The sequence below is a fragment of the Bufo gargarizans genome, chromosome 5, assembly GCF_014858855.1.
Source record: "Bufo gargarizans isolate SCDJY-AF-19 chromosome 5, ASM1485885v1, whole genome shotgun sequence".
Lineage (NCBI taxonomy): Eukaryota > Metazoa > Chordata > Amphibia > Anura > Bufonidae > Bufo > Bufo gargarizans.
Genome location: NC_058084.1, coordinates 197,680,814 through 197,706,099, shown reverse-complemented (window position 1 = coordinate 197,706,099; position 25,286 = coordinate 197,680,814). Strand labels below are relative to the sequence as shown.

The following is a 25,286-nucleotide window of genomic DNA, read 5'->3' as shown; positions in this document are numbered from 1 at the left end:
CAGCTCCCAATATTGCTTTTTAAGCAATGTTCACATTCATAAAAATTTTCCTGCACACTGCAGGTTTATGCTCCTCTCATTTCCATACAATGTATGTAATTTCCGGGGGTGTAACTAAAATTCCTAGGGCACCATAGCAAAAATTTGGGGGCCCCTACCACCTAAAATAGAAGCATAAGTAGCAATATTTAAGGTATGTATAATAGCACCACATATCAGAAAACCCATATTTAAGCAAAAAGCCACCACATTGTTATTCCCCACAAAAAGGTACAATGCGGCACATTTATTAAGATCAAGACCAGCGTTTTTAATAAAGGCCCATAGCCAGCAGTGGATCTGCCGAAGTTATGTAGAGGCGCCGGCCTCTCCATAACTTCAGCGCATCCAGCGTCAGTTTAAAACAGCTTCCTAGCTGTCTTACATTCAGACCATTTTCTATGTCTAAAACAGGCTTAAAATGGTGAATAAGACGGTCCTGCTGACCCTTTCCCTTCGCCACCCACGCTATGCCCAGAATTTTAGACCTGGGATGATTGGGGAAAAGTCGCAAATAGGTGTGTTAGGCGATTTCAGATTAGTAAATGACCCCCATTGTTCTTGCACACACAGTCATAGCTGGCTGATAGGACATCATGTTATCATACAATGATGCTCCTGTCACCATCCCAGGCCCACCAGTATGCCGCTCAGAGGAAGAAATGCCATGCTGATAGGAGGTAACAGTAATCGAATTTCTATGTTTAAGGGTCCATTCACACGTCCGCAAAAGGGTCCGCACCCGTTCCGCAATTTTGCGGAACGGGTGCAGACCCATTCATTCTCTATAGGCCCGGATGCGGAGCGCACCCCCGAACTTCCGGTCCGCAGCTCTGCAAAAGATAGAACATGTCCTATTCTTGTCCACAGCTGCGGACAAGAATAGGCATTTCTATTTGCGGGTCCGCAACACACCACGGACGTGTGAACTAACTCATGCTCTACTAGATTTCTGCCGAGTCCACAGAATATTGTGCTCATAATTGCTAATTCATTCTTTCATTCTTTAAGGGGCCAGACCCGTGTTTTGGTAGAACTGTTCCTCAAGGTTTAAGGGAATGTCTGGTTTAAATAATCCTTTCCCAGAAGCAATACATTTTATAATATAAAAAAAAAAAACAAAAAAACACAGACAATATTATACCACTTTTCTCCTCTGACTGCTTAGGCCTGTGATTGTCTGCAGCGGTGACACGGTGTGTATGGGACGTCACCTCTGCAGCCAGGTTTTGTCAAATTGACTTCTCCTGTGAAAGTTTTCATTAACATGGAGGACACTGACTGCTATCCTCCGTACCTGCTTGTTCTACTATACGAGTGTAAATATCAATAAAAATAATAAAAGATGTCAGTACAATAACATGTCATTTTAACTAAATAGCAAAATTAGCAGATTTAGGTAATTACAAGTTCACTTCTGTAGAAAACGCTGAAGTCCAGATTCACTATACCTCCCAAACAATGTGCTAATTATAACTCAGCAGTTATGACGGAAACTAAAGTTCATTGCTTTTGTGGAAGTGAGACAGAAGGTTACAAGTGTGTCACATGCATGTTGCGTAGTGACGGAAGCCTCACCTTTCCGATGCCACTATCTCGGGGAGCTCCACCAACTATGTCCATGGTGGTAGGTTGTGAAAAGTGACCAGCAGTGACCGCATATCCTGCAGAATAGAAAACAGGGAACATTTAGCGGAGAACATTAGATTATGAAGCAGAACTGTCTGAAATAATGAGCTGCTCCACCGCTACACCCTACTTTCACTATCAGACTAAGAGCATTTGGAATACTTTGCTTTGTTTAATAAATGGTTACTTAAAGAGCACCTGTCACTAAGATCAACCCTATTAAACCAGACTTATGGCCCGGTAGGGTTGATCCTGCTGGCAAAAATGTATACCTGTCTTGTGAAAATCAGTTGTGGCATTTCCAAGAAAGAAAAAAAAAAGACATAGGGAGTCATTTACTAAGCTAAAATATCCATAAATTAGGCGTATTTCAGATACTGATGGCGCTAGAACAGTTAGTTGCGCCACTATCTGTGACTTCGACCCACTAGCGCCAGCTCTAAAATTGTGAGTGTGGAGTGGGCTCCTGTTTAAGGCATAGAAAATGGTTTAAATGTAAGACAGCTTGGAAGCTGTCTTCCATTTAGAACTGGTGCTGGGTGCGCCGAAGTTATGGAGAGACCTACACCTCTTCATAATTCCAGCAGATCCACTGCTAGCTATGGGGCTTTATTAATCTGGTGGTCGCGCTGCCAGGTATACGTCCCAGTTCACAAGCTCTAGAGAAGCGGCAATCTTCTTTGACACAACCAGCACACCTAAGTCCCGTGGGTAGTAGCCTTTCCTCATAGCAATCTTCCAACGGAATCAAAGTTTCGGGTACATAGTGAAGGGCCACACAATTGAGTAAATGGAACTTTTTTTATTATACTCACAATGAAATCGTGATAAAAACGCCTTATAAAATTATTATACAATCAGGTCCATCAAGTCCAATGCCCGACCTAGGTTTCGCCGACAAGGCTTCCTCGGGGGCGATCGTGCCATCTTTCTCTAAACACTGCTTTATATAGGGTTAATTTTCACCCCCTCCCCTTCCTTCCATCTTATACAAATACATTCTTTAAAACTTTAGCACATAATACATATTCTTCCTTAGGACCAATAGTTATAAAACATACATGGATAAATAAATAAACAACATCAGAACAGATCATATCCAATATCCCTTCTATATTCTTATTACTTCATTCATGACTGTTTCCCTAGTCACATGTTGTCTTTCCACCAATAGCTAACCACTACACACCTCCTTTCTATTCAGCACATAGGCAGGAATCCCTTACTATTCCACCAGGCAGGGCTTTAGATCAAAATCAATGTTTAAACCACAAGGTTGTAACATCTTCATTCTGAATATCCATTCCACCTCTCGCCGATCTATCTGTCTCACGGGTCACCTCCTCTCCAATCCAGCTTCACCTTTTCCACAGCTGCAAACCACAAACCTCTCGGGTCTTTACCATGCATTAAATGCATCGATTCGCTGTGACTTTCCAGCCCTTTCTTTATATTATTGAACCTTGCTCAAACTTAAGACGAGGATACAGGAGCACATCAATAATATAAAGAAATGTGCTTTTAAAGGGGTTATCCAGTGGAATGAAAAACTTTTTGCTATGGACTGCAAATGCTTAAAAAAAATAACAGATCTATTCAACTGACCAATACCCCACTGTTGCCATTCCAACAGTGCCCAGGTCCCTAAAGAAAAGGAGCCCTGTACACAGTCGAAATGACAGCATTAGGGAACTTGTGAGGTGAGTGTAAGCTCTGTTATATTTTTAAAGCATGTGGACCCCATGTCAAAACTTTTGGCAAATATATGAGATTTTAATGTCTATTTATAAAAGTTGAACCCTTATTTCATTTAGAGCCAATGACTGGCTGCAGCAGAGAGGTGCCCCCATGCATAAGGTGACCCAGTGACCCACTGTAGGTATGCTTCCCTATGTATGTAGGTCCATTGGCAGGAGTCTGCCCAAACGGCCCACCGAAGGTGAACAGTTCCTTTAATATGCGACTGTAATAAATAGAAATGGCTTAGGGAATACTATGTTTCTTCTCTTATAAGGACACAATGACAAGATACCAGTACTGTTCATGAGGGGCTGACAGACCCACTTTACCCAGAGGGGGCACTTGCCTAAATAGGTGTAACCTTTGGCAATGACAGCTTCATTACTCAGCTTGAAGTATGTGTTGTCAGTAAGATTCAATACTTTCACTGTGCCAGTCCAGTAATATGATCCTGGGGCTCCCATCACAACCAGCTCCTAATAGAAAGAAAAAATGAGAGCGTAAATATACTTCAGTATTTATGGCAACAAAAGTGACAATGTAGAATAATGGCTTTCATATTTTTAGCTGGGGAGTCAAGTGAGGGGAAAATGTTCTTTGTGGCAACTCCCTCCTAATGTCCTGCTTCTTAAATTTCAACAAAATAATTATTATTCACTGTTATTCTTACTTTTATTATAATGATAACAATAATAATTATTTATAAACTCCCATTAGAATGAAATCCTGTGTTGTTCTGTTGCAAAACCACATCACTATATTCTATAGATATGCACTACACATTTTTTCGATTTCGAGAAAACAAAGCTGACACTCTTAATTCTCTACTTTTTAAGGCTAGTTTCTGGGAGCGGACCCGAACGCTTCCGTCCAGCCCTGATGCAGTCTGAATGGATGCGGATCCGCTCAGACTGCATCAGTCTGGCGGCGTTCAGCCTCCGCTCCGCTCAGCAGGCGGACACCTGAACGCTGCTTGCAGCGTTCGGGTGTCCGCCTGGCTGTGCGGAGGCGAGCGGATCCGTTCAGACTTACAATGTAAGTCAATGGGGACGGATCCGTTTGAAGATGCCACAATATGGCTCAATCTTCAAACGGATCCGTCCCCCATTGACTTTCAATGTAAAAGTCTGGACGGATCCGCTCAGGCTAATTTCACACTTTTCACAGCTTTTTTTTGGCAATATAATGCAGACGGATCCGTTCTGAACGGAGCCACCGTCTGCATTAATATGATCTGATCCGTTCAGAACGGATCCGATCGAACACTAGTGTGAAAGTAGCCTGATTTGGTACTGGTGGAGATAGTTTTCAGGCAGGAAGCCGGGTTCATTGGTACAGCCGTGGCTAAAAGTTTGCTGCATTAGTTTCGATGGTGGCAATTTGCATTAACTTGCATTAGATTTTTATAAAGAATGATCAGATGAATTGCATTTCATTGCAAAGTCTTTCCTTGCCATCAACCCCATTTCTGCCACAAAATGAACTGCTAACATAATTGCAGTGATCCTCTCGTTAGTTCAGGAGAATGTGTTAACAAGGACAAGGCAGCTGATATCACTCTGTCATGCTGATTGAAATATGGGCCCTTTACATGGGTCAACAATTGAAAGGACCATTGCTAACCGGCATTACTAGTAACGCCGGTTAGCGATGATCTGACGGTGTAAATGCACCACCGATTACCCGGTAACTGTATATTTTGTGCAGCACAAAAGATCATCATTTCCCAGTGGCAGACTGTGCTGCGTAAACACAATCTGCTCCCGGGAAACAACAAGACAGTATGGGATATAGCGATGGCATTAGTGATCGCTCCTACCCATACACTGAAGGAGCTGGAGGAGATCGCCGCCTGTACATACACCAGTCTCCTCCACTAGCGATCAGCAGATTGTCGCTTTCTTCTCGAAAATCTGCTAGATCATCCCATGTAAAGGGACCATTAGAAGAGCAGCCTAGTTGCTTTAAAAGGGGGTGGTGCTTGAAATCATTGTCTTCTTTTACCCTTGGTTAACTCTAAGAAAAAAAAAGTGCAGTCATCATTGCTTTACATTAAAAGGGCTTCACAGGCAAGAACATTGCACTTGAGCCCAGCCATTCTGGGTAGGCATGGGTGCCACTTCATTCACACTGTGTCTCTTCGCTGAACCTCACCTTCTTCTGCAGTACTGCAAGGGTTAATATACTGTATGCTATATATGTTGTTCTGTTTCTCACATTCCTTGTCTCGACAATTAGGTTCCCAGCTTGCTAGTTCCTTGCTGAGGTGTTGTTCTCTGTTGTCTACCCATGTACCAACCTCTGCTTGTTTTCTGCATTCTGACCCTCCATTGCCTGAACTGACCTGTGCCTGTTTAATGTAATGATCTGCTGCTCCCATCCCTGACTTTGGACCTGTTCCACATAGCATGAACTCTGCCTGCCCTCAGCCTGTAAATGACTACAAGTTTTCCTGATCCATCAGTGCTCTGCACCTATGTCTCTGGCCCCCATGAGTCAGCTATCAAACACACAGGGACTACTCCAAGAGGCAGTGGCCTGGTGGGTCCCCTGCAGCTAAGCCCAGATTCCTATACCGGGGTTAAAGGGTTAATACCAGGGAACTGCCAGGTGAATACCAGGGGACTGTCAGGATAACCTTAGGTTCATCCCAAAGTAAAAACCAGTTGATTAACACAGTGGTTCTACACCCACTGCCATAACAGCACCTAAATCAAACATTTGTCTAATTATCAAGAATTTCAAGGATAGAGGTTCAAATGTTGTGAAGAAGGCTTCAGTTCGCCCAAGAAAGTTCAAAAAGTGCCAGGGCTATCTCCTAATAAGGATTCAGCTACGGGATCAGATCCCCACTAGTGCAGAGCTTGCTGAGGAATGGCAGCCGGCAGTTGTGAGTGGCCTGTTATCAAGAAGTAAATGGCCTTGTGTGAAGAAGGGAAGCAAAGAAGACACTTCTCTCCAAGAAAAACATCAAGGACAGACTGAAGTACATCAAGGAAGTACAGGGATTGGACTGAAGAGGACTGAAGAAACAATGTTTTTTTCCACTATGATGGCGAGCCATGTCACATGGCAAAGGTGATATCTAGGTGGCTTGGTGAAAAACCATTGACATTTTGGGTGCATGGCCAGGAAACTCCCAAGATCTCAATCCTCAAGAAGCAAGCAGACAAACAAAAACACAGAAATTGTGATAAACTCCAAGCACTGATTAGGCAAGAATGGGTTGCCATCAGTCAGGATTTGGCCCAGAAGCTGATATCCAGCATGCCAGGAGGAATTGAAAAAGAAGGGTCCACAATGGAAATATTAAGTTTTTGCATAAATGTGATGTATTTGTCATAAAAAAAAGAAAATTCTGAAATGCTTATAATTGCAATTCAGTATACCATAGAAACATCTGACAGAAAGATCTAAAGACACTGAAGTAACAAACTTTGTGAAAACCAAAATTTGTGTCAGTCTCAAACCTTTTGTCTGCGACTGTATATAACATGTGATGTAATGTGATCTATAACCTAAAACTAACTAAAACATGACAGATTTAGATTATGTAAAGGTTGAGTGATCATGAAAACCACAAAAACTAACAGTTCTTCTGAATTTATTTAATGGTTGAAAAATATGCCTGAATGTTTAACATTTTAAAAAGCATTTACCGTATATTGTTTCAAAATTCCATTTTCCTATCACACTCCTAAGGCCTCTTTCACACTTGCGTTGTCCGGATCCGGCGTGTACTCCACTTGCCGGAATTACACGCCGGATCCGGAAAAACGCAAGTGAACTGAAAGCATTTGAAGACGGATCCGTCTTCAAAATGCTTTCAGTGTTACTATGGCAGCCAGGACGCTATTAAAGTCCTGGCTGCCATAGTAGTAGTGGGGAGCGGGGGAGCGGTATACTTACCGTCCGTGCGGCTCCCGGTGCGCTCCAGAATGACGTCAGAGCGCCCCATGCGCATGGATGACGTCCCATGCGATCACGTCATCCATGCGCGTGGGGCGCCCTGACGTCACTCTGGAGCGCCCCGGGAGCCGCACGGACGGTAAGTATGCTGCTCCCGGCAGCCATGGTAACCATTCAGAAAAAGCTAAACGTCGGATCTGGCCTTGCGGCAAGTCTTCAGGATTTTTGGCCTCAGCAAAAAGCGCAGCATGCTGCGGTATTTTCTCCGGCCAAAAAACGTTCCGGTCCGGAACTGAAGACATCCTGATGCATCCTGAACGGATTTCTCTCCATTCAGAATGCATTAGGATAAAACTGATCAGGATTCTTCCAGCATAGAGCCCCGACGACGGAACTCTATGCCGGAAGAAAAGAACGCAGGTGTGAAAGAGCCCTTAAACATACTGATTGGTTAAAGGGATCGTCAAGAGGGTCAAAGCTTTAGCAAAGTCCTCAGAATGGCATAAAAAAATAAAATAATTTGATAGTCGCCTTTACTGATACTCTTCTGTTTACTGGGTGCCCACTGGTGTCCACACTCAGCTCCTCTGCAATTTCCTGTATGTTGAGCCCAGACCAGGAAGTGGAAATCAAAGTTGACCAGAAGGGGATCTTTAAGGGTAAGTATTGCCTCATTTAGGGCACTTTACTAAAAATGTTGCCTGTGTGTACAAACCGGATTCCAAAAAAGTTTGGACACTAAACAAATTGTGAATAAAAACCGAATGCAATGATGTGGAGATGGCAAATGTCAATATTTTATTTGTAATAGAACGTAGATGACAGATCAAACGTTTAATCCGAGTAAATGTATAATTTTAAAGGAAAAATACGTTGATTCAAATTTTCACAGTGTCAACAAATCCCCAAAAAGTTGGGACAAGTAGCAATAAGAGGCTGGAAAAAGTAACTTTGAGCATAACGAAGAGCTGGAAGACCAATTAACACTAATTAGGTCACTTGGCAACATGATTGGGTATAAAAAGAGCTTCTCGGAGTGGCAGTGTCTCTCAGAAGCCAAGATGGGTAGAGGATCACCAATTCCCACAATGTTGTGCAGAAAGATAGTGGAGCAATATCAGAAAGGTGTTACCCAGCGAAAAATTGCAAAGACTTTGCATCTATCATCATCAACTGTGCATAACATCATCCGAAGATTCAGAGAATCTGGAACAATCTCTGTGCGTAACGGTCAAGGTCGTAAAACCATACTGGATGCCCGTGATCTCCGGGCCCTTAAATGACAAGGCACCACAAACAGGAATGCTACTGTAAAGGAAATCACAGAATGGGCTCAGGAATACTTCCAGAAACCATTGTCAGTGAACACAATCCACCGTGCCATCCGCCGTTGCCAGCTGAAACTCTACAGTGCAAAGAAGAAGTCATTTCTAAGCAAGATCCACAAGCTCAGGCGTTTTCACTGGGCCAGGGATCATTTAAAATGGAGTGTGGCAAAATGGAAGACTGTGTTCTGTGGTCAGACGAGTCACGATTCGAAGTTCTTTTTGGAAATCTGGGACGCCATGTCATCCGGACCAAAGAGGACAAGGACAACCCAAGTTGCTATCAACGCTCAGTTCAGAAGCCTGCATCTCTGATGGTATGGGGTTGCATGAGTGTGTGTGGCATGGGCAGCTTGCATGTCTGGAAAGGCACCATCAATGCAGAAAAATATATTCAGGTTCTAGAACAGGGGTGTCAAACTCAAATTCATCGGGGGCCGCATCAGCAGTTTGGTCACCCTCAATGGGCCGGTTGTATCTGTAGGACTATGTGTCCACTCTTTATTATCATAAATTATTGTCACTGCATTCAATTATTACTGTTTTTTGTAATAATGTAAGTAATAACTAGCTCTGAAAGTATGACCTGCAAGCGCTGACTGGGGTCACATAGCATTATACTGATTTATGATGCTATGTACCCCTTACAGTTCTGGAATGTGTTGGATAACACTGACATAATGCTGTCAGTGTTATCCAACACATTCCAGAACTGTAAGGGTTACCGTATTTTTCGCCCTATAAGACGCACCGGCACATAAGACGCACCTAGGTTTTTGAGGAGGAAAATAAGAAAAAAAATATTTTGAACCAAAAGGTGTGCTTTTGGTAGGTTTTGAACTAATTGTGGTCTGTGGGTGGCACTGTTATGGGGGATCTGTGGATGGCACTGTTATGGGGGATCTGTGGGTGACGCACTGTTATGGGGGATCTGTGGGTGACACTTATGGGGGATCTGTGGGTGACACTTATGGGGGATCTGTGGGTGACACTTATGGGGGATCTGTGGGTGGCTCTTATGGGGGATCTGTGGGTGGCTCTTATGGGGGATCTGTGTATGACAGTTATGGGGGGGATCTGTGGATGACACATATATAGCATCTTATGCTATGTGTCATCCACAGATCCCCTCCATAAGTGTCCCTGTAGTAGTGAATGACCCTCAATACACGGGCTGGGGGCCGGCATCTGCTTTTATAATGACAGCGGGGCCCGTGCAGTGACTATTCTACTACACAGGCCCCGCTCACTGTATAATCGTATCTCTAATAGTTAATGGTTACTGTATGTATATAATCGCATAAGGAGCGCTGTGTATTACCGGTACTTACAACTACAAGCGCTCGCTGAGAGGAGGGAGGAGGCAGGCCGGGAGGACAGGCGCTGGCAGCGCGAGTCATACGTCATGCGCCCAGGCCGCCTGCTTCATTCATAAAGTGGGCGGCGCGTGACGTATAACTCACACTGCCAGCGCCCATCCTCCCAGCCTGCCTCCTCCTCTCAGCGAGCGCTTGTAGTTGTAAGTACCGGTAATACACAGCGCTCCTTATGCGATTTATTATCACTTCCTGCCGGGGCCGCCTGCAGGAAGTAATAATAAAAGGTGAAGGCTGGCGGCCGGCGGCGGCTACGCGGGCCACATGACGAGGTCTGGCGGGCCGGATTCGGCCCGCGGGCCTTGTGTTTGACACCCGTGTTCTAGAACAACATATGCTCCCATCCAGACGTCATCTCTTTCAGGGAAGACCCTGCATTTTTCAACAAGATAATGCCAGACCACATTCTGCATCAATCACAAAATCATGGCTGCGTAGGAGAAGGATCCGGGTACTGAAATGGCCAGTCTGCAGTCCAGATCTTTCACCTATAGAGACCATTTGGCGCATCATAAAGAGGAAGGTGCAACAAAGAAGGCCCAAGACGATTGAACAGTTAGAGGCCTGTATTAGACAAGAATGGAAGAGCATTCCTATTTCTAAACTTGAGAAACTGGTCTCCTCGGTCCCCAGACGTCTGTTGAGTGTTGTAAGAAGAAGGAGAGATTCCACACAGTGGTGAAAATGGCCTTGTCCCAACTTTTTGGGGATTTGTTGACACCATGAAATTCTGATTCAACATATTTTTCCCTTAAAATGGTACATTTTCTCAGTTTAAACCTTTGTTCCGTGATTTATGTTCTATTCTGAATAAAATATTAGAAGTTGGCACCTCCACATCATTGCATTCAGTTTTTATTCACGATTTGTATAGTGTCCCAACTTTTTGGGAATCCGGTTTGTATGTAGGAGACATGGACAATTGTTACTGACCCCCAACAAACTGATGTGATAATACTGCAGAATATGTTTGTGCTATATAAGTAGCTAGAAATAAATACATGACTGGAACAAAATGATATTGTTATTATGATTTAGGACACGTATATACAGCAAGGATTAGAACTCAAAGGGCCACATCTGCCCCCCATAAAACAAAGTTTATGCCCTACCTCATTTTAGGACAAGTTTTCCATGGAAAACCAGCGTTTATCAGGTGATACTGTTTGACCAGGTTAATGTTTTATTTGGAGGCACTAGCAGCAAAGGACAGAATATGATGGACACAATGACAGAAAATATATGCTCTATAAAAAGTGCTGTTATTTTTGCATTCCTCTCTTTATTATTTGAAATCTGATGACATCTTTATGGCATTCCATGGTCACCTTGTCTGTATAAAATTAAGTTTAGGACATCTGTTTTGGATCTAAAATGATCTATTCAGAAATGTCAAACAGATATCTGACAGCATAGTAAAAGCCAAAGATCATTATTCTGTTAGCAGGGAGAATAAAACAGTTTTCATGGAAACTATCACTTGGTGGGAATTCTTTAATGCTTTTAAGGGAAAATGAAAGGGGTTATCCTATGATTATTGTAAAAATTGAAAATAAGAAGACGGAAAAATAATGGTGAAGTGAACTCTCCCTAACGGAGCTAGAACCAGCCCTGTGCCTCACATGGATCCAGAGCTCCCTTCATACATTGTTCCAATTGGTTTGCTAGATTTTTTAAAGCTGGAAGCTCAAGGGTCATGTCTTTTCCCAGGAGGTGTGTCCTTTCTACTGTAGTTCTCTCCCTGTCATAACTGGATGGAACTGAGCATGTGTGTCCACCTCAGAGAACAAAATAAGGAAAATGAACAGCAGGTGGCACTACACAAATAGATTTTATTTGAGTAACTGAGTGACTAAACTAAATGTGAAATGACTTGCAAAGTGGCCACCACAGAATATAATGTAGAATCTGGGTGCTACACAAGTGTGAAACAACATGATTACACAAAGAGAGAAAGAGTAACACATGAAGCAGTAGAGCACAGCTCAAATGTCAATAAATATAAATAATCATGTTATTGGAACATCTAATATAAGTAACAAACACCAACAAGAATAAAATCGTTTAAAAACAGCATAAGTTAGAGAAGTGGTGAAAAAAGATGGAAAAAAAATTGTTATAGCTCTACTCACTAGCACAAACTCCTGACAAGGTTACCTATAAGGGCTCGTGTACACGACCGTATGTATTTTGCATTCCGCAAAACATAAGGGCGACATCTGTGTGCATTCCGTATTTTGCGGAACAGAACAGCTGGCCCCTAATAGAAGTCCTAGAATAATAGGACATGTTCTATTTTTTTGCGGAATGGAAAAATGGACATACGGAAACGGAATGCATACAGAGTACCTTCCGTTTTTTTTTGCGGACCCATTGAAATGAATGGTTCCGCATACGGTTCGCAAAAAAAACCCATAATGGACACGGAAAGAAAATATGTTCGTGTGCATGAGCCCTAAAGCCTCATTCACACGTCAGTGTTTTGGTCAGTGATTTCCCATCGATGATTGTCAGCCAAAACCAGGAGTGGAGCCTCCACAGACATAAGGTATAAGGGAAAGATCTGCACCTGTTCTGTGGTTAGACCCGCACCTGGTTTTGGCTCAAAATCATTGATGGAAATCACTGACCGACACTGACGTGTGAATGAGGCAGAAAAGTGATACTCCTGACATAAAAGCCCTACTGCTGACCCCACCTTCCACTAATAGGAACCTGCGAGTGCTGCAGTCTCCTCACAGTTTACCCTAGGCCAGTGAGATCACGTTCATTGGTCACATGGCCGAGGCACCGCTCAGTCTCATTCAAGTGAATGGGGCTGAGCTGCGATACCAAGCACATTTTTGGAGCACTGGAGTACTAGAGCTCATTTTCTTGGGCCTTAAAGCCCTTTTAAACAGACAGATTCACGGGCAGTTAATCAAAAGCATTCATAGGAAAGCTCATTAGCGATTATCTGGCGGTGTAAACATGACGCCAATTACCTGATGAACCAGCGAAACACTCGTTCATTGGGTAATCGCGTCTTTAATATCAACTAAGGGCTCTTTCACACTTGCGTTCTTTTCTTCCGGCATAGAGTTCCGTCGTCGGGGCTCTATGCCGGAAGAATCCTGATCAGTTTTATCCTAATGCATTCTGAATGGAGAGAAATCCGTTCAGGATGCATCAGGATGTCTTCAGTTCAGGACCGGAACGTTTTTTGGCCAGAGAAAATACTGCAGCATGCTGCGCTTTTTGCTCCGGCCAAAAATCCTGAAGACTTGCCGCAAGGCCGGATCCGGAATGAATTCCCATTGAAAGGCATCAATCTGGATCCGGCCTTAAGCTAAACGTTGTTTCGGCGCATTACCGGATCCGACGTTTAGCTTTTTCTGAATGGTTACCATGGCTGCCGGGACGCTAAAGTCCTGGCAGCCATGGTAAAGTGTAGTGGGGAGCGGGGGAGCAGTATACTTACCGTCCGTGCGGCTCCCGGGGCGCTCCAGAGTGACGTCAGGGCGCCCCATGTGCATGGATGACGTGCCATGCGATCACGTCATCCATGCGCGTGGGGCGCCCTGACATCACTCTGGAGCGCCCCGGGAGCCGCACGGACAGTAAGTATACTGCTCCCCCGCTCCCCACTACTACTATGGCAACCAGGACTTTAATAGCGTCCTGGCTGCCATAGTAACACTGAACGCATTTTGAAGACGGATCCGTCTTCAAATGCTTTCAGTTCACTTGCGTTTTTCCGGATCCGGCGTGTAATTCCGGCAAGTGGAGTACACGCCGGATCCGGACAACGCAAGTGTGAAAGAGCCCTAAATCATCGTCCCATCTAAACAGCCTCTGCTGCCGGCAAACTATGTTTCTGTATAGGGATGAGTGGCGGCATTAGTGATTGCTCCTTCTCATACTGTGGAGGAGATCCCAGCATGTAATCAGACTCCTTCACTGATGAGCAGGTGGTTCCCGGGATGGAACGCTTCCTTCCCGACAATCACCTGCTAAATTGTCCCGTGTAAAGGGGCCTCTAGTGTCACTTTTGAATATTTGTTTCGACACTATAACATGTGAGCCTTGCATTGATTCCTAGTGTGATCGTATGACAGCCTCATTATGGGCACTGCTGTGTGTAGGTGGTCTGTCTTCTATTTTAGTAGAGACCCCTGGGGTTGTTGTTTTTTTGTGTTTTTAATTGCTTTTAAATATGGTGTGTTCAGTTAAGCTCATTTAGTACTTGATACATCATTGCTCTACCATCTAATCTGAGTAGGCCCTTTAGTGAAACTGGACTTGAACTCTGATCTAAAATGTACAGTAGTTGGTAAAAACAATTACAAAAACCAATTAGAATGCTAGTCCATTGCTTAGAACCGTATGTGCATCCCTGTGCCAGGTAATGCAAAAACTGATTCCTACCGTGTATTAGATTTGATGTAAGGGACTGTGCTCATGAATGTTGAAGCTCACACATCAGTATTTTCCCTAACAACACACAACTGAACACTACACATACTGAACTACGAGCTATATGGAGCTGGCTTCCTAAGGGAGATACTGAAGTTGTGACCTTTTGGACTTTTGACATATAACACTTCTCCAAAAATGTAACATGAATCCAGAATCTGCAAAATGCAGGCCAACATATGTGAACTTGTTACCAATGTCATGAATGGCATCTGTGTGAAAACAAGTCATTGATAAACATTCGTAATTCAGCCATATTGAAAACCTAAAGATATAAAAGAACACAGGTCAGCAGAATCTAGGGGTTGAGTTCAATAAAAGCGGAGAGATAGCATAAGCCAGATGAGATCCAAAACCAGTGTCAGATGAAGTTTACCTAGCACAGATCTAGCACTTGCTTTATCTGCATTTGTTATTTGCTTAATTTTCTATCAATTTTTGGGGTGGCATTTTGGGACTTCTAAGTACCAGTTTTCCATAGAGTTATGGTCATAAGTTACAATGGTCACCCCGGAACAGATTAATATAAGTAACTTGAGGAAAGACTATGGGGGTCATTTATTAAGTCCGGCGTTTTAGACGCTGGTCTTGATAACCCCTATAACTGGCATTTTCTGCGCCCGTCCCTTTCCCGCCCACTTTTTAAACCTGGCATGAGCGGGGAAAAGTCGTAGATTGCTGAGCAAATGACCTTTGTATTTCTGGATAGTAAATGACTCCCTATATGTATTTGTTTCAGTACTAAAATTCTACTCATATACTGTTAAACACAAGTAATCCTATAGATAAAAAAAAATAATCAAGGGTGACATCATCAGAGATTGCTTAGAATAAATAACATTTGACCATATGATTCATTTTAGTAGTTTTTCTACTAAATGTGTATCTGGAAATTCTCTTTCATCCTGTAAGGAACCCAATGTATCATACTGGTTAAACGCCCTAAGGGCCCTTTCACACTTGCGTTATAGTCTTCCGGCATAGAGTTCCGTCGTCGGGGCTCTATGCCGGAAGAATACTGATCAGGATTATCCTAATGCATTCTGAATGGACAGTCCGTCCTTCAGGATGCATCAGGATGTCTTCCGTTCCGGTACGGAACGTTTTTTGGCCGCAGCAAATAGCGCAGCATGCTGCGCTTTTTGCTCCGGCCAAAAATCCGGAACACTTGCCGCAAGGCCGGATCCGGAATGAATGCCCATTGAAAGGCATTCATCCGGATCCGGCCTTAAGCTAAACGTCGTTTCGGCGCATTGCCGGATGCGACGTTTAGCTTTTTCTCAATGGTTACCATGGCTGCTAGGACGCTAAAGTCCTGGCAGCCATGGTAAAGTGTAGTGGGGAGCGGGGAGCAGCATACTTACCGTCCGTGCAGCTCCCGGGGCGCTCCAGAGTGACGTCAGGGCGCCCCAAGCGCATGGATCACGTGATCGCATGGATCACATGATCCATGCGCATGGGGCGCTCTGACGTCATTCTGGAGCGCCCCGGGAGCCGCACGGACTGTAAGTATGCCGCTCCCCCGCTCCCCGCTCCTACTATGGCAACCAGGACTTTAATAGCGTCCTGGGTGCCATAGTAACACTGAAAGCATTGTGAAGACGGATCCGTCTTCAAATGCTTTCAGTACACTTGCGTTATTCCGGATCCGGCGTGTAAATCCGGCAAGTGGAGTACACGCCGGATCCGGACAACGCAAGTGTGAAAGAGGCCTAAGAAAACAAATTTCTCTCACATACTACACATATAGAACATTACATGCTGCCGCTGACACCCAAATGCTGTATTTATAGAAGCTTTCCATAGAGGAGGGCATACAATCTGCAGTAAATGTGCCATTGGACATGAGAAGAAGGCATGGGTTCAGCATGGGTGGTGAGGGAGGTTTGCTGGATACAATTCACAGACACACCAGGAAGCATCTGCTGCTGATAGAGCGGTAACTGTTATCAGACACATGAGTGATTTCTGCTCATGGACTATTCTCCATTCTGACACCTGTTTCCTTTCCTGTCCTGAAATGCTGAATGTACTGGAGAGATGAAAACTAGTGCCGCCATGTATAAACTAATGGATGAAAAGGAGTTCAGAAGATATATGCTTTAAAAGAGATTTCAGAAGACTAACATCCAATATCATCAAAAGGGTAACCCCCAAACCCTAGCGGGGGGTGACATATTGGGGGGACTATCCAAAGCTTTGACTGAAGGGCCGCAGCACTAGTTATAATTCTTCACTGTTGACTTCACTTTAATGAAGGTGCTGCATATGTCAAAGATTCTCAAATAGGAATACCCTTTAACTAGATATTGCCCCAGGTGTAACTATAATTCATAGGGCCCCATAGTAAAAAAAATACAAATAAAAATAAAGTCAGGGCTCCCACCACCTACTGTTAAAAAAATTAAAACAGTAGCATAAGAAGCGATATATAAAGATATATATAAAAGCACCTCATATGAGAAAAGCCACATTACAGCAATTGGATAGTGTCAGACTGTGCAGGGACACACCCCAACGGGTAACACCGAGCTGGACCTTCATTATAGACTCTTTGTCAAATCATTCATTTAGTTTATACTTCTAGCAGGAATAATAAAGGAATGGAATGACCTAAGAATAGATGGTCTAGAAATTGTATTACAAGGGGGATGGAAGTAGTCACTAAAACAGATATGTCAGAAGAAGTGACAGGTCCTCTTTAAAAGACAGCAATTACGCATTCCTAAGACACCTTAAGGTCATGTGCCTATCATCCCATGTAATCACAGTGGTACTTTCTCATTTTCCAGTATATACAAACCTCTAGATGCGCCCTCTACTGGCCAGGAGCTAAATATGCCTCTTGTTCTGGGTGATCAATAACCACCTATAAGATGGAGCTTCAACCTGTCAATGACAGCTTTGGTCTATGCATTCAGGTGAAAACATCTGGATGCTGAATGCATGCAGGGCAGGAAGCAAGAAATGATCACCATGGATAAAAGTGATGGCAATATTGAATTAGGAGCACAATTGCACTAAACATACCATAAGAAGTTTGCACTAAACCGCATCGAATCTATGATGCAACCGGCCTTTACCTGAGAAGGGAACATATTACTAAGTGCAACTGGGCACACCATGGAAGCCCCCTTATAGTACATCATATACATTGTGAGTATGGAACAGACAAAGGCAATCATGTTAACCATTTTTAAGTAATAAAAAACATTATTATCAGATATGAGTTCATTTAGTCACCAGACGTTCTACAATAGTGCAGCAATGTATTACACTGACACAGCATGTCTTGGGAAAATAACTTGATGTCCTTTTCTTGTGTATTTTTCAGTATTAATGTCACGTCACAGCACTCAACACCACACAGAAGATAACAATAAAAGTGCAAGTCACAGAAAATCTAGGAAGGAAGTCCCTGCCTCTGTAAAGCTGACACACTACTATAGGGAAATGCAGATTGTATATTGTCTGGAGGGCATATATGTTTCCAAAACAAGTACAAGTGATCCAATATGGCTAATACAAACATGTAAAAACAATACATTACTTAAAAGGGGTTATCCAATCGTACCCCCCTACAACGCCCGGGCCCCTCCTACAGACGATAATTACCTGGCAAACCCTGACCTGAAACTTACTAAATTAAAGGTGACCATACACATTAGTCTAACGTTGATGACAACACATGATTTCAACCAACTTGATTGATTGATGGGTGAAGTTTCAACAAATGATTGTTTTAGCCTACTAATAACAGACCATCATCATCTTTTCAACAGCTGGACAAAACATTTTTCATTCCAGAAAGACCATCAATGAAAGAGTTTTCCCTAAAAGATCAAGGGGTTAGTGGTGCTATACCCCTGAAGACTCCGAGTGATAGGCAAATCATGGTGAGGGAAGCTATGTTGGTTGGTTGTGTTGGTTTTAATGAGGTGTTAAACTATTCCTGTTAACTATACAGATGCTTGCGAGCTGTGCGTACTGCAGATGTCCTGCCAAAATGCTGGGGTGATTGGCCAGTGTATACCTCTCACGTTGTGTGCACATATAATATATAATATATTAATAATATATGTTGCTAGGATTATTCGCCAGCGTATTATTTCAGCACTTCAACACTGTGTGTTGTATACATTTTTTTATTTTTTTTTATTTTACTCACTTACAGTGAGGTCCATAAATATTGGGACATCGACGCAATTCTAACATTTTTGGCTCGATACACCACCACAATGGATTTGAAATAAAACAAACAAGATGTGCTTTAACTGCAGACGGTCAGCTTTAATTTCAGGCTATTTATATCCAAATCAGGTGAACGGTGTAGGAATTACAACAGTTTGCACATGTGCCTCCCACTTGTTAAGAGACCAAAAGTATTGGGGCAATTGGCTTCTCAGCTGTTCCATGGCCAGGTGTGTGTTATTCCCTCATTATCCCAATTACAATAAGCAGATAAAAGGTCCAGAGTTCATTTCAAGTGTGCTATTTGCATTTGAAATGTATTGCTGTCAACTCTTAAGATAAGATCCAAAGAGCTGTCACTATCAGTGAAGCAAGCCTTTATTAGGCTGAAAAGACAAAACAAGCCCATCAGAGACATAGCAGAAACATTAGGTGTGGCCAAAACAACTGTTTGGAACATTCTTAAAAAGAAGGAACGCATCGGTGAGCTCAGCAAAACCAAAAGACCTGGAAGACCACAGAAAACAACTGTGGTGGATGACCCAAGAATTCTTTCCCTGGTCAAGAAAACAGCCTTCACAGCAGTTGGCCAAATCAAGAATACTCTCCAGGAGGTAGGTGTATGTGTGTCAAAGTCAACAATTAACAGAAGACTTCACCAGAGTGAATACAGAGGGTTCACCACAAGATGTAAAGCATTGGTGAGCCTCAAAAACAGGAAGGCCACATTAGAGTTTGCCAAATGAAATCTAAAAAAGACTTCACAGTTCTGGAACAACATTCTATGGACAGATGAGACCAAGATCAACTTGTACCAGAGTGATGGGAAGAGGAGAGTATGGAGAAGGAAAGGAACTGCTCATGATCCTAAGCATACCACCTCAGTGAAGCATGGTGGTGGTAGTGTCATGGCGTGAGCATGTATGTCTGCCAATAGAACTGGTTCTCTTGTATTTATTGATGATGTGACTGCTGACAAAAGCAGCAGGATGAATTCTGAAGTGTTTCGGGCAATATTATCTGCTCATATTCAGCCAAATGCTTCAGAACTCATTGGACGGCGCTTCACAGTGCAGATGGACAATGACCCAAATCATACTGAAAAAGCAACCACAGCGTTTTTTAAAGGAAAGAAGTGGAATGTTATGCAATTGCCAAGTCAATCACCTGACCTGAATCCGATTGAGCATGCATTTCACTGGCTGAAGACAAAACTGAAGGGAAAATGCCCCAAGAACAAGCAGGAACTGAAGACAGTTGCAGTAGAGGCCTGGCAGAGCATCACCAGGGATGAAACCCAGTGTCTGGTGATGATTATGCGTTTCAGACTTCAGGCTGTAATTGACTGCAAAGGATTTGCAACCAAGTATTAAAAAGTGAAAGTTTGATTTATGATTATTATTATGTGCCATTACTTTTGGTTCCTTAACATGTTGGAGGCACATATGCAAACTGTTGTAATTCCTACACCGTTCACCTGATTTGGATGTAAATACCCTCAAATTAAAGCTGACAGTCTGCAGTTAAAGCACATCTTGTTTGTTTTATTTCAAATCCATTGTGGTGGTGTATAGAGCCAAACATGTTAGAATTGTATCCATGTCCCAATATTTATGGACCTGACTGTACATGGCTATTTACAGACATTAGCATCACGTTGTCCCCAATAGGAGTCACCATTTAAGTCAGCTATCAGTATGTCTGTGGAGTGTGGGAGGAAACACATGCCAACACGGGGAGAACATACAAACTCCATGTAGATAGAGACCTTGGTCGGATTTAAATCTAGGACCCCAGCGCTGCAAGGAACCAGTGCTAACCACTGAGCCACCGTGCTGTCCTGTGTTGTATACATATAGAACTAGAGTATTTCTTTACAACCAGTGTGTACATACTGTGAATGTCACTGTGTATGGCTCTTATGTCTCGTGTATATTACTCACATGCAGCATTCCGTTTGCATGGTCGGTGCGCATATGTTCATACGTTACTCGGGTGAAGAGCCAATTTATCAAAAGAAAGAGTAGACCCATTTTGAATGTGACTTGTGAGGTTAACCAGTGTGAATCCATGACATTTTTTGGGTGTGCAAGCTGCTGGTGTAGTCCACCATCACCTTTAGTGTCACAATAGCATTCCATAGGGAACGTACACTTTCTAAAAAAATACAAACAACTATTTTTTTAAGACTTTTTTCCAAATGAAAATGTTGCTGGGGTGATTGTTTTGTAACTTTGAGTGCATACATTGCAAACACTGGCTAAGGTGATACACTATTGTACTCATTTTGAGCATAGAGGACACACATGCCTTTACTGGTGAGATCCACCGGTGTTTTTCATGGTAGCTGAGGATACACACATTGGTTATGAGGAAATCTTCATGATTCAGCAGCCCTGCTATTAGTGTCCTCATCCTGAAAATCAGCATTGGCTGTATAGGCGAGCTAACCAGCATCATGTATGTTCAAAGATTCACACATTATATGATAACTAGGGATGAGCGAATCAACTTCGGATGAAGCATCCAAAGTCAATTCGCTCATCCCTAATGATAACAGGTCTGGCCACCATTATTTTAATTCTGTCCTGTTAAGGGTACTTTCACATTAGCGTTTTTATTTTCCGGTATTGAGTTCCATCACAGGGGCTCAATACCGGAAAAAAACTGATACGTTTTATCCTAATGCATTCTACATAGAGAGCATTACGTTCAGTATGCATCAGGATGCACCAGTTCAGTCCCTCTTACGTTTTTTTTGGCTGGAGAAAATACCGCAGCATACTGTAGTTTTCTCTCCGGCCAAAAATCCTGAACACTTGGCGGAATGCCGGATCCGGCATTCATTTCCATTGAAATGTATTATTGCCAGACCAGACATTAAAATTGCCACATTGACGGAACTGTTCTTGCGGTCTGCGCATGCGCAGACCTTTAAATCTGTGAAAAAAAATATATATACCGGATCTGTTTTTCCAGATGACATCTGGTATTTCAATGCATTTGTCAGACTGATCCGGTTGCGCCCGGATTTCCGGATCTGGCAGGCAGTTCCGGCGACAGAACTGCCTGCCAGAATCCTCTGGTGCGTTGCTTTGTTTTGTCAGTCGGCCACTTATTAAGTGGAAGTGAAGCACTGCATGATCACCTCCACAGTATTAGAACGAGGGACTGCTAATTCAATCGCTCATCCTCATACAGCTGCATTGTTTCTGGACAGGAGATCGCTCTTTAGACAGGATCACCTGATGAATAAGCATTTTGGTCGTTCATAGGGAGATTGGTCGCACAATTAGATGGGCAGATTATTGGGAATGAGTGTTCGCAGGAATGTCCATTACCGATAATCTGCCCAAATTTTGCATCGTGAAAATCCACCTTTAAAGAGGTGCTTAGAACTGTGTAAAAGAAAAAAATATATTCTCACCCTCACTGATGCCATGCCACTGAGCACTGCTTCACGGGACAACATCTTTAAAGTGACATCCAGCTAAATCTGCACAAGGAGTTCAGTATATGATAACCCTCATTTAGAATAATGATAATCAACCAGAATAGAAGATCCAAAAATATGTCAGCTACTTTTGATTTTTCATCAGGACATTCTTACCAAACACAAGAGGGTGAGGAGTGAAACGTGGGATTAAAGGGGTGCAGATTTCACTACAATATTTCTGCTACAGCTATATTAGTAGAAATACTACACCTACTAAAAGAGCAGCTGTAGGCCTGGAAGGAACGTGCAGGCCTCCTTCTTAGGCCTGGGTCTCATTAAACTGAGAAGACACACCAGTGACTTTAGAAAATGATAAACACTAGATTTCCATTGCCAAAGAATAATTACAGGAAAGGTAAAGAGTTGAGTAACAGGAACTGTTTTTAGTCTAAAAATCACTTTTTTGTGATTTTCTGCTCCTTATAAAACTAATTTAAATATATATTTGCACAACCCTTAAACACCTTTTTATACTTCTCCTAAAAAAGACCAATTAACAATATTAACAATGGAACGTTTCATGGAAAGAACGTCACCGACCTCCATGAAGGATCCTGCAATCCCCGCTTGGCATGAGCCGTGTTCCTCTCCATATTTCTTCTTGTATTCTGCAAAGCATATAAAATACAGCGTAGTTATAGCAGTCTGTACAGTTAACTTTGGCTGTGTGGGGCCTAACATTGTTACACACAGTATATCTTACCACATGTACCACCCAACCACAAAAGCCTTATCCTCCGCCAGTTTGGGAAATGACTGAGCCACAAGTATGTAGGCCTGAAAACTACTGCATTCCACATCAGCTCTATGTCTCACAGACACACTGTCTTCTAAGTTGGGAGATTTGGGGAAGTGTTATCACATTAATAGCGTAGGAACTTAAGGGACTGGAGAATCTAAAGCTAACTCTAACTGGAAGGGATATGTTAAATAAGCTGAAGATGGACCGCCATAGATTTACATGTTATTATTCAGACGGCAGAGTTCCTATTTGGGCAGTAATGCTTCACACTTCTACAAGTTGTATTTACTATATACTCCTGCGATTCTCTGAATAGGAATTATTAAGGCATGCATTATTCTAAGAAATCATACAAATAGCAAATAATATTTCTGTGGAGAAAAGCATTACAGTATGTAATAGGATTTAATATGGATTTAATGTGTATATACGTCAGGTGGGCAAACAACAGAGGCTATAGATCAGTGATGGCGAACCTATGGCACGGGTGCCAGAGGCGGCACTTAGAGCCCTCTCTGTGGGCACACGCGCCTTGGAAAAAGTCTATGGCGTACCAATATGCTTTAGACTTTTCCTGCCATTCATCAGCACAGGGCGCACTATGAACAGCACAGGCAGCACATTGAATGTAGGCTATTAAGCTATTATAGCTAAATGATAAAGTACATGGAAGATATACTATATTGGTATTCAGGGTAAATTGCCGTGTTGGCACTTTGCGATAAATAAGTGGGTATTTGGTTGCAGTTTGGGCACTCGGTCTCTAAAAGGTTCACCATCACTGCTATAGATTCTGTATTCTGGAAAATCGGTGTCGTACCAACGCAAAAGTTTGGAGTGATTTGCTCCAGATTAAAAATAAAAACATTTAAAAGCTACATAAACATTCAAATTCATTGTCTTTTCTAGTTTCAATGCATCTGAAAAATAAAGCAACTTTGCAACAGGTCTTGACTACAAATTCCCTATTGTTCTGTTTCCACAGTTCCTATGGAGTCTATCCTGCAGTCATACTCCCTTTTATCTGCTTCACCTCTGCTTTCCGTCCTGCAATCTATCCTCTCACCTATTATTTGTGTAGCAAAAAAAAGAGTCAGACAGATTTGGAGCCTGTTGCCAGGACGCCATTTTAAATGGGTTGTCTCACTTCAGCAAATGGCATTTATTATGGAGAGAAAATTAGTACAAGGCACTTACTAATGTATTGTGATGGTCCATATTTCCTCCTTTGCTGGCAAGATTAATTTTTCCATCACTTTATCCCATGGTTACGTCCACCCTGCAATCCAGCAGCAGTGGTGGTCGTGCTTGCACAATGTAGAAAAAAGCACCGGCCTATGTGAGCTCCTACTGTCCCGGCCATCAGAGGAGACGGCACTTTTTCCTACAGTGTGCAAGCACGGCCACCGCTGCTGGATTGCAGGGTGGTCGTACCCATGGAAACGAGCAGTGTATAATGCAATAGAAAAATGAATCAAGACAGCCAAGGAAGCAATATGGATAATAACAATACATTAGTAAGTGCCTTGTACTAACTTTCTCTACATAATAAATGCTATTTGCTGAAGTGAGACAACCCCTTTAATGCATTTAGGCGCAACTACTTCTTAATGAATAATTACAAAGGTTGTACTAGAGTTTGGCTATGTTCACACAACACTGAAAAAAATGGCCATGAAAAACTGATACACTGTCCATTTTTCATGGCCATTTTTTTTAATCAGTTTTTGGCCATCTGACTGTACCCCATAGTGGCCCCTAGTAGTAATAATGTCTCCCATAGTGTCCCCCAGAAGTAATAATGTCCCCCAAAGTGCCCCCCAGTATTAATGTCCCCCAAAGTGCCCCCCAGTATTAATGTCCCCCATAGTGTCCCCCAGCAGTAATAATACCCCCCGTAGCTATCTCATGCGCAGGAATCTACAACACTGGCCCATTCCCTTGAATTGAGCTGCCTTGTAGGTCTCTGCACAACAGGTGTCCGGGCGTGCCACTGTGCAGAAGAAATGCTGAGGACCTCTGCCCCTTCATTCTCCAAACCACCAAGAAGTCAGACCACCTCTGATCAGAATATTATGGCATATCCTAGAAATATATATAACATCACATTATAGGAATATTTCTGATGTGTTTCTGTAGTATTTTTCTATGTATAATATATCCCAATTATGAAATACGGTGTATACTTGGAATACAGCTTTACGCTGAATTTAATCTAGAGGTGAATATACTGTATAATGATACAGAATGCTTGCACACAGTATTTTTGCACTGACTCACTGTTTCCTAACCTAATTGGCATAACTATAGGTGGTGCAGAAGCAGCTGTCACCCCCAGACCCTGGTGCCAGAGGGGACCCAAAGGCCCCTCATTCAATGGGAAG

General features: G+C 42.8%; 1 protein-coding gene across 2 annotated transcripts in view; it reads right to left on the bottom strand.

The window, feature by feature from the left end:
* Positions 1–25,286, bottom strand: part of ITGA9 (integrin subunit alpha 9) — a 459,851-nt gene that overhangs the window by 371,106 nt on the left and 63,459 nt on the right. For both annotated transcript variants that reach the window (XM_044293305.1, XM_044293304.1), the window contains exons 5-7: positions 22,701–22,768; positions 3,755–3,884; positions 1,618–1,703 (exon numbers count right to left, since the gene is read on the bottom strand). In XM_044293305.1, coding sequence (XP_044149240.1) covers positions 1,618–1,703; positions 3,755–3,884; positions 22,701–22,768 — 284 coding nt within the window. The remainder of the gene's footprint in view (positions 1–1,617; positions 1,704–3,754; positions 3,885–22,700; positions 22,769–25,286) is intronic.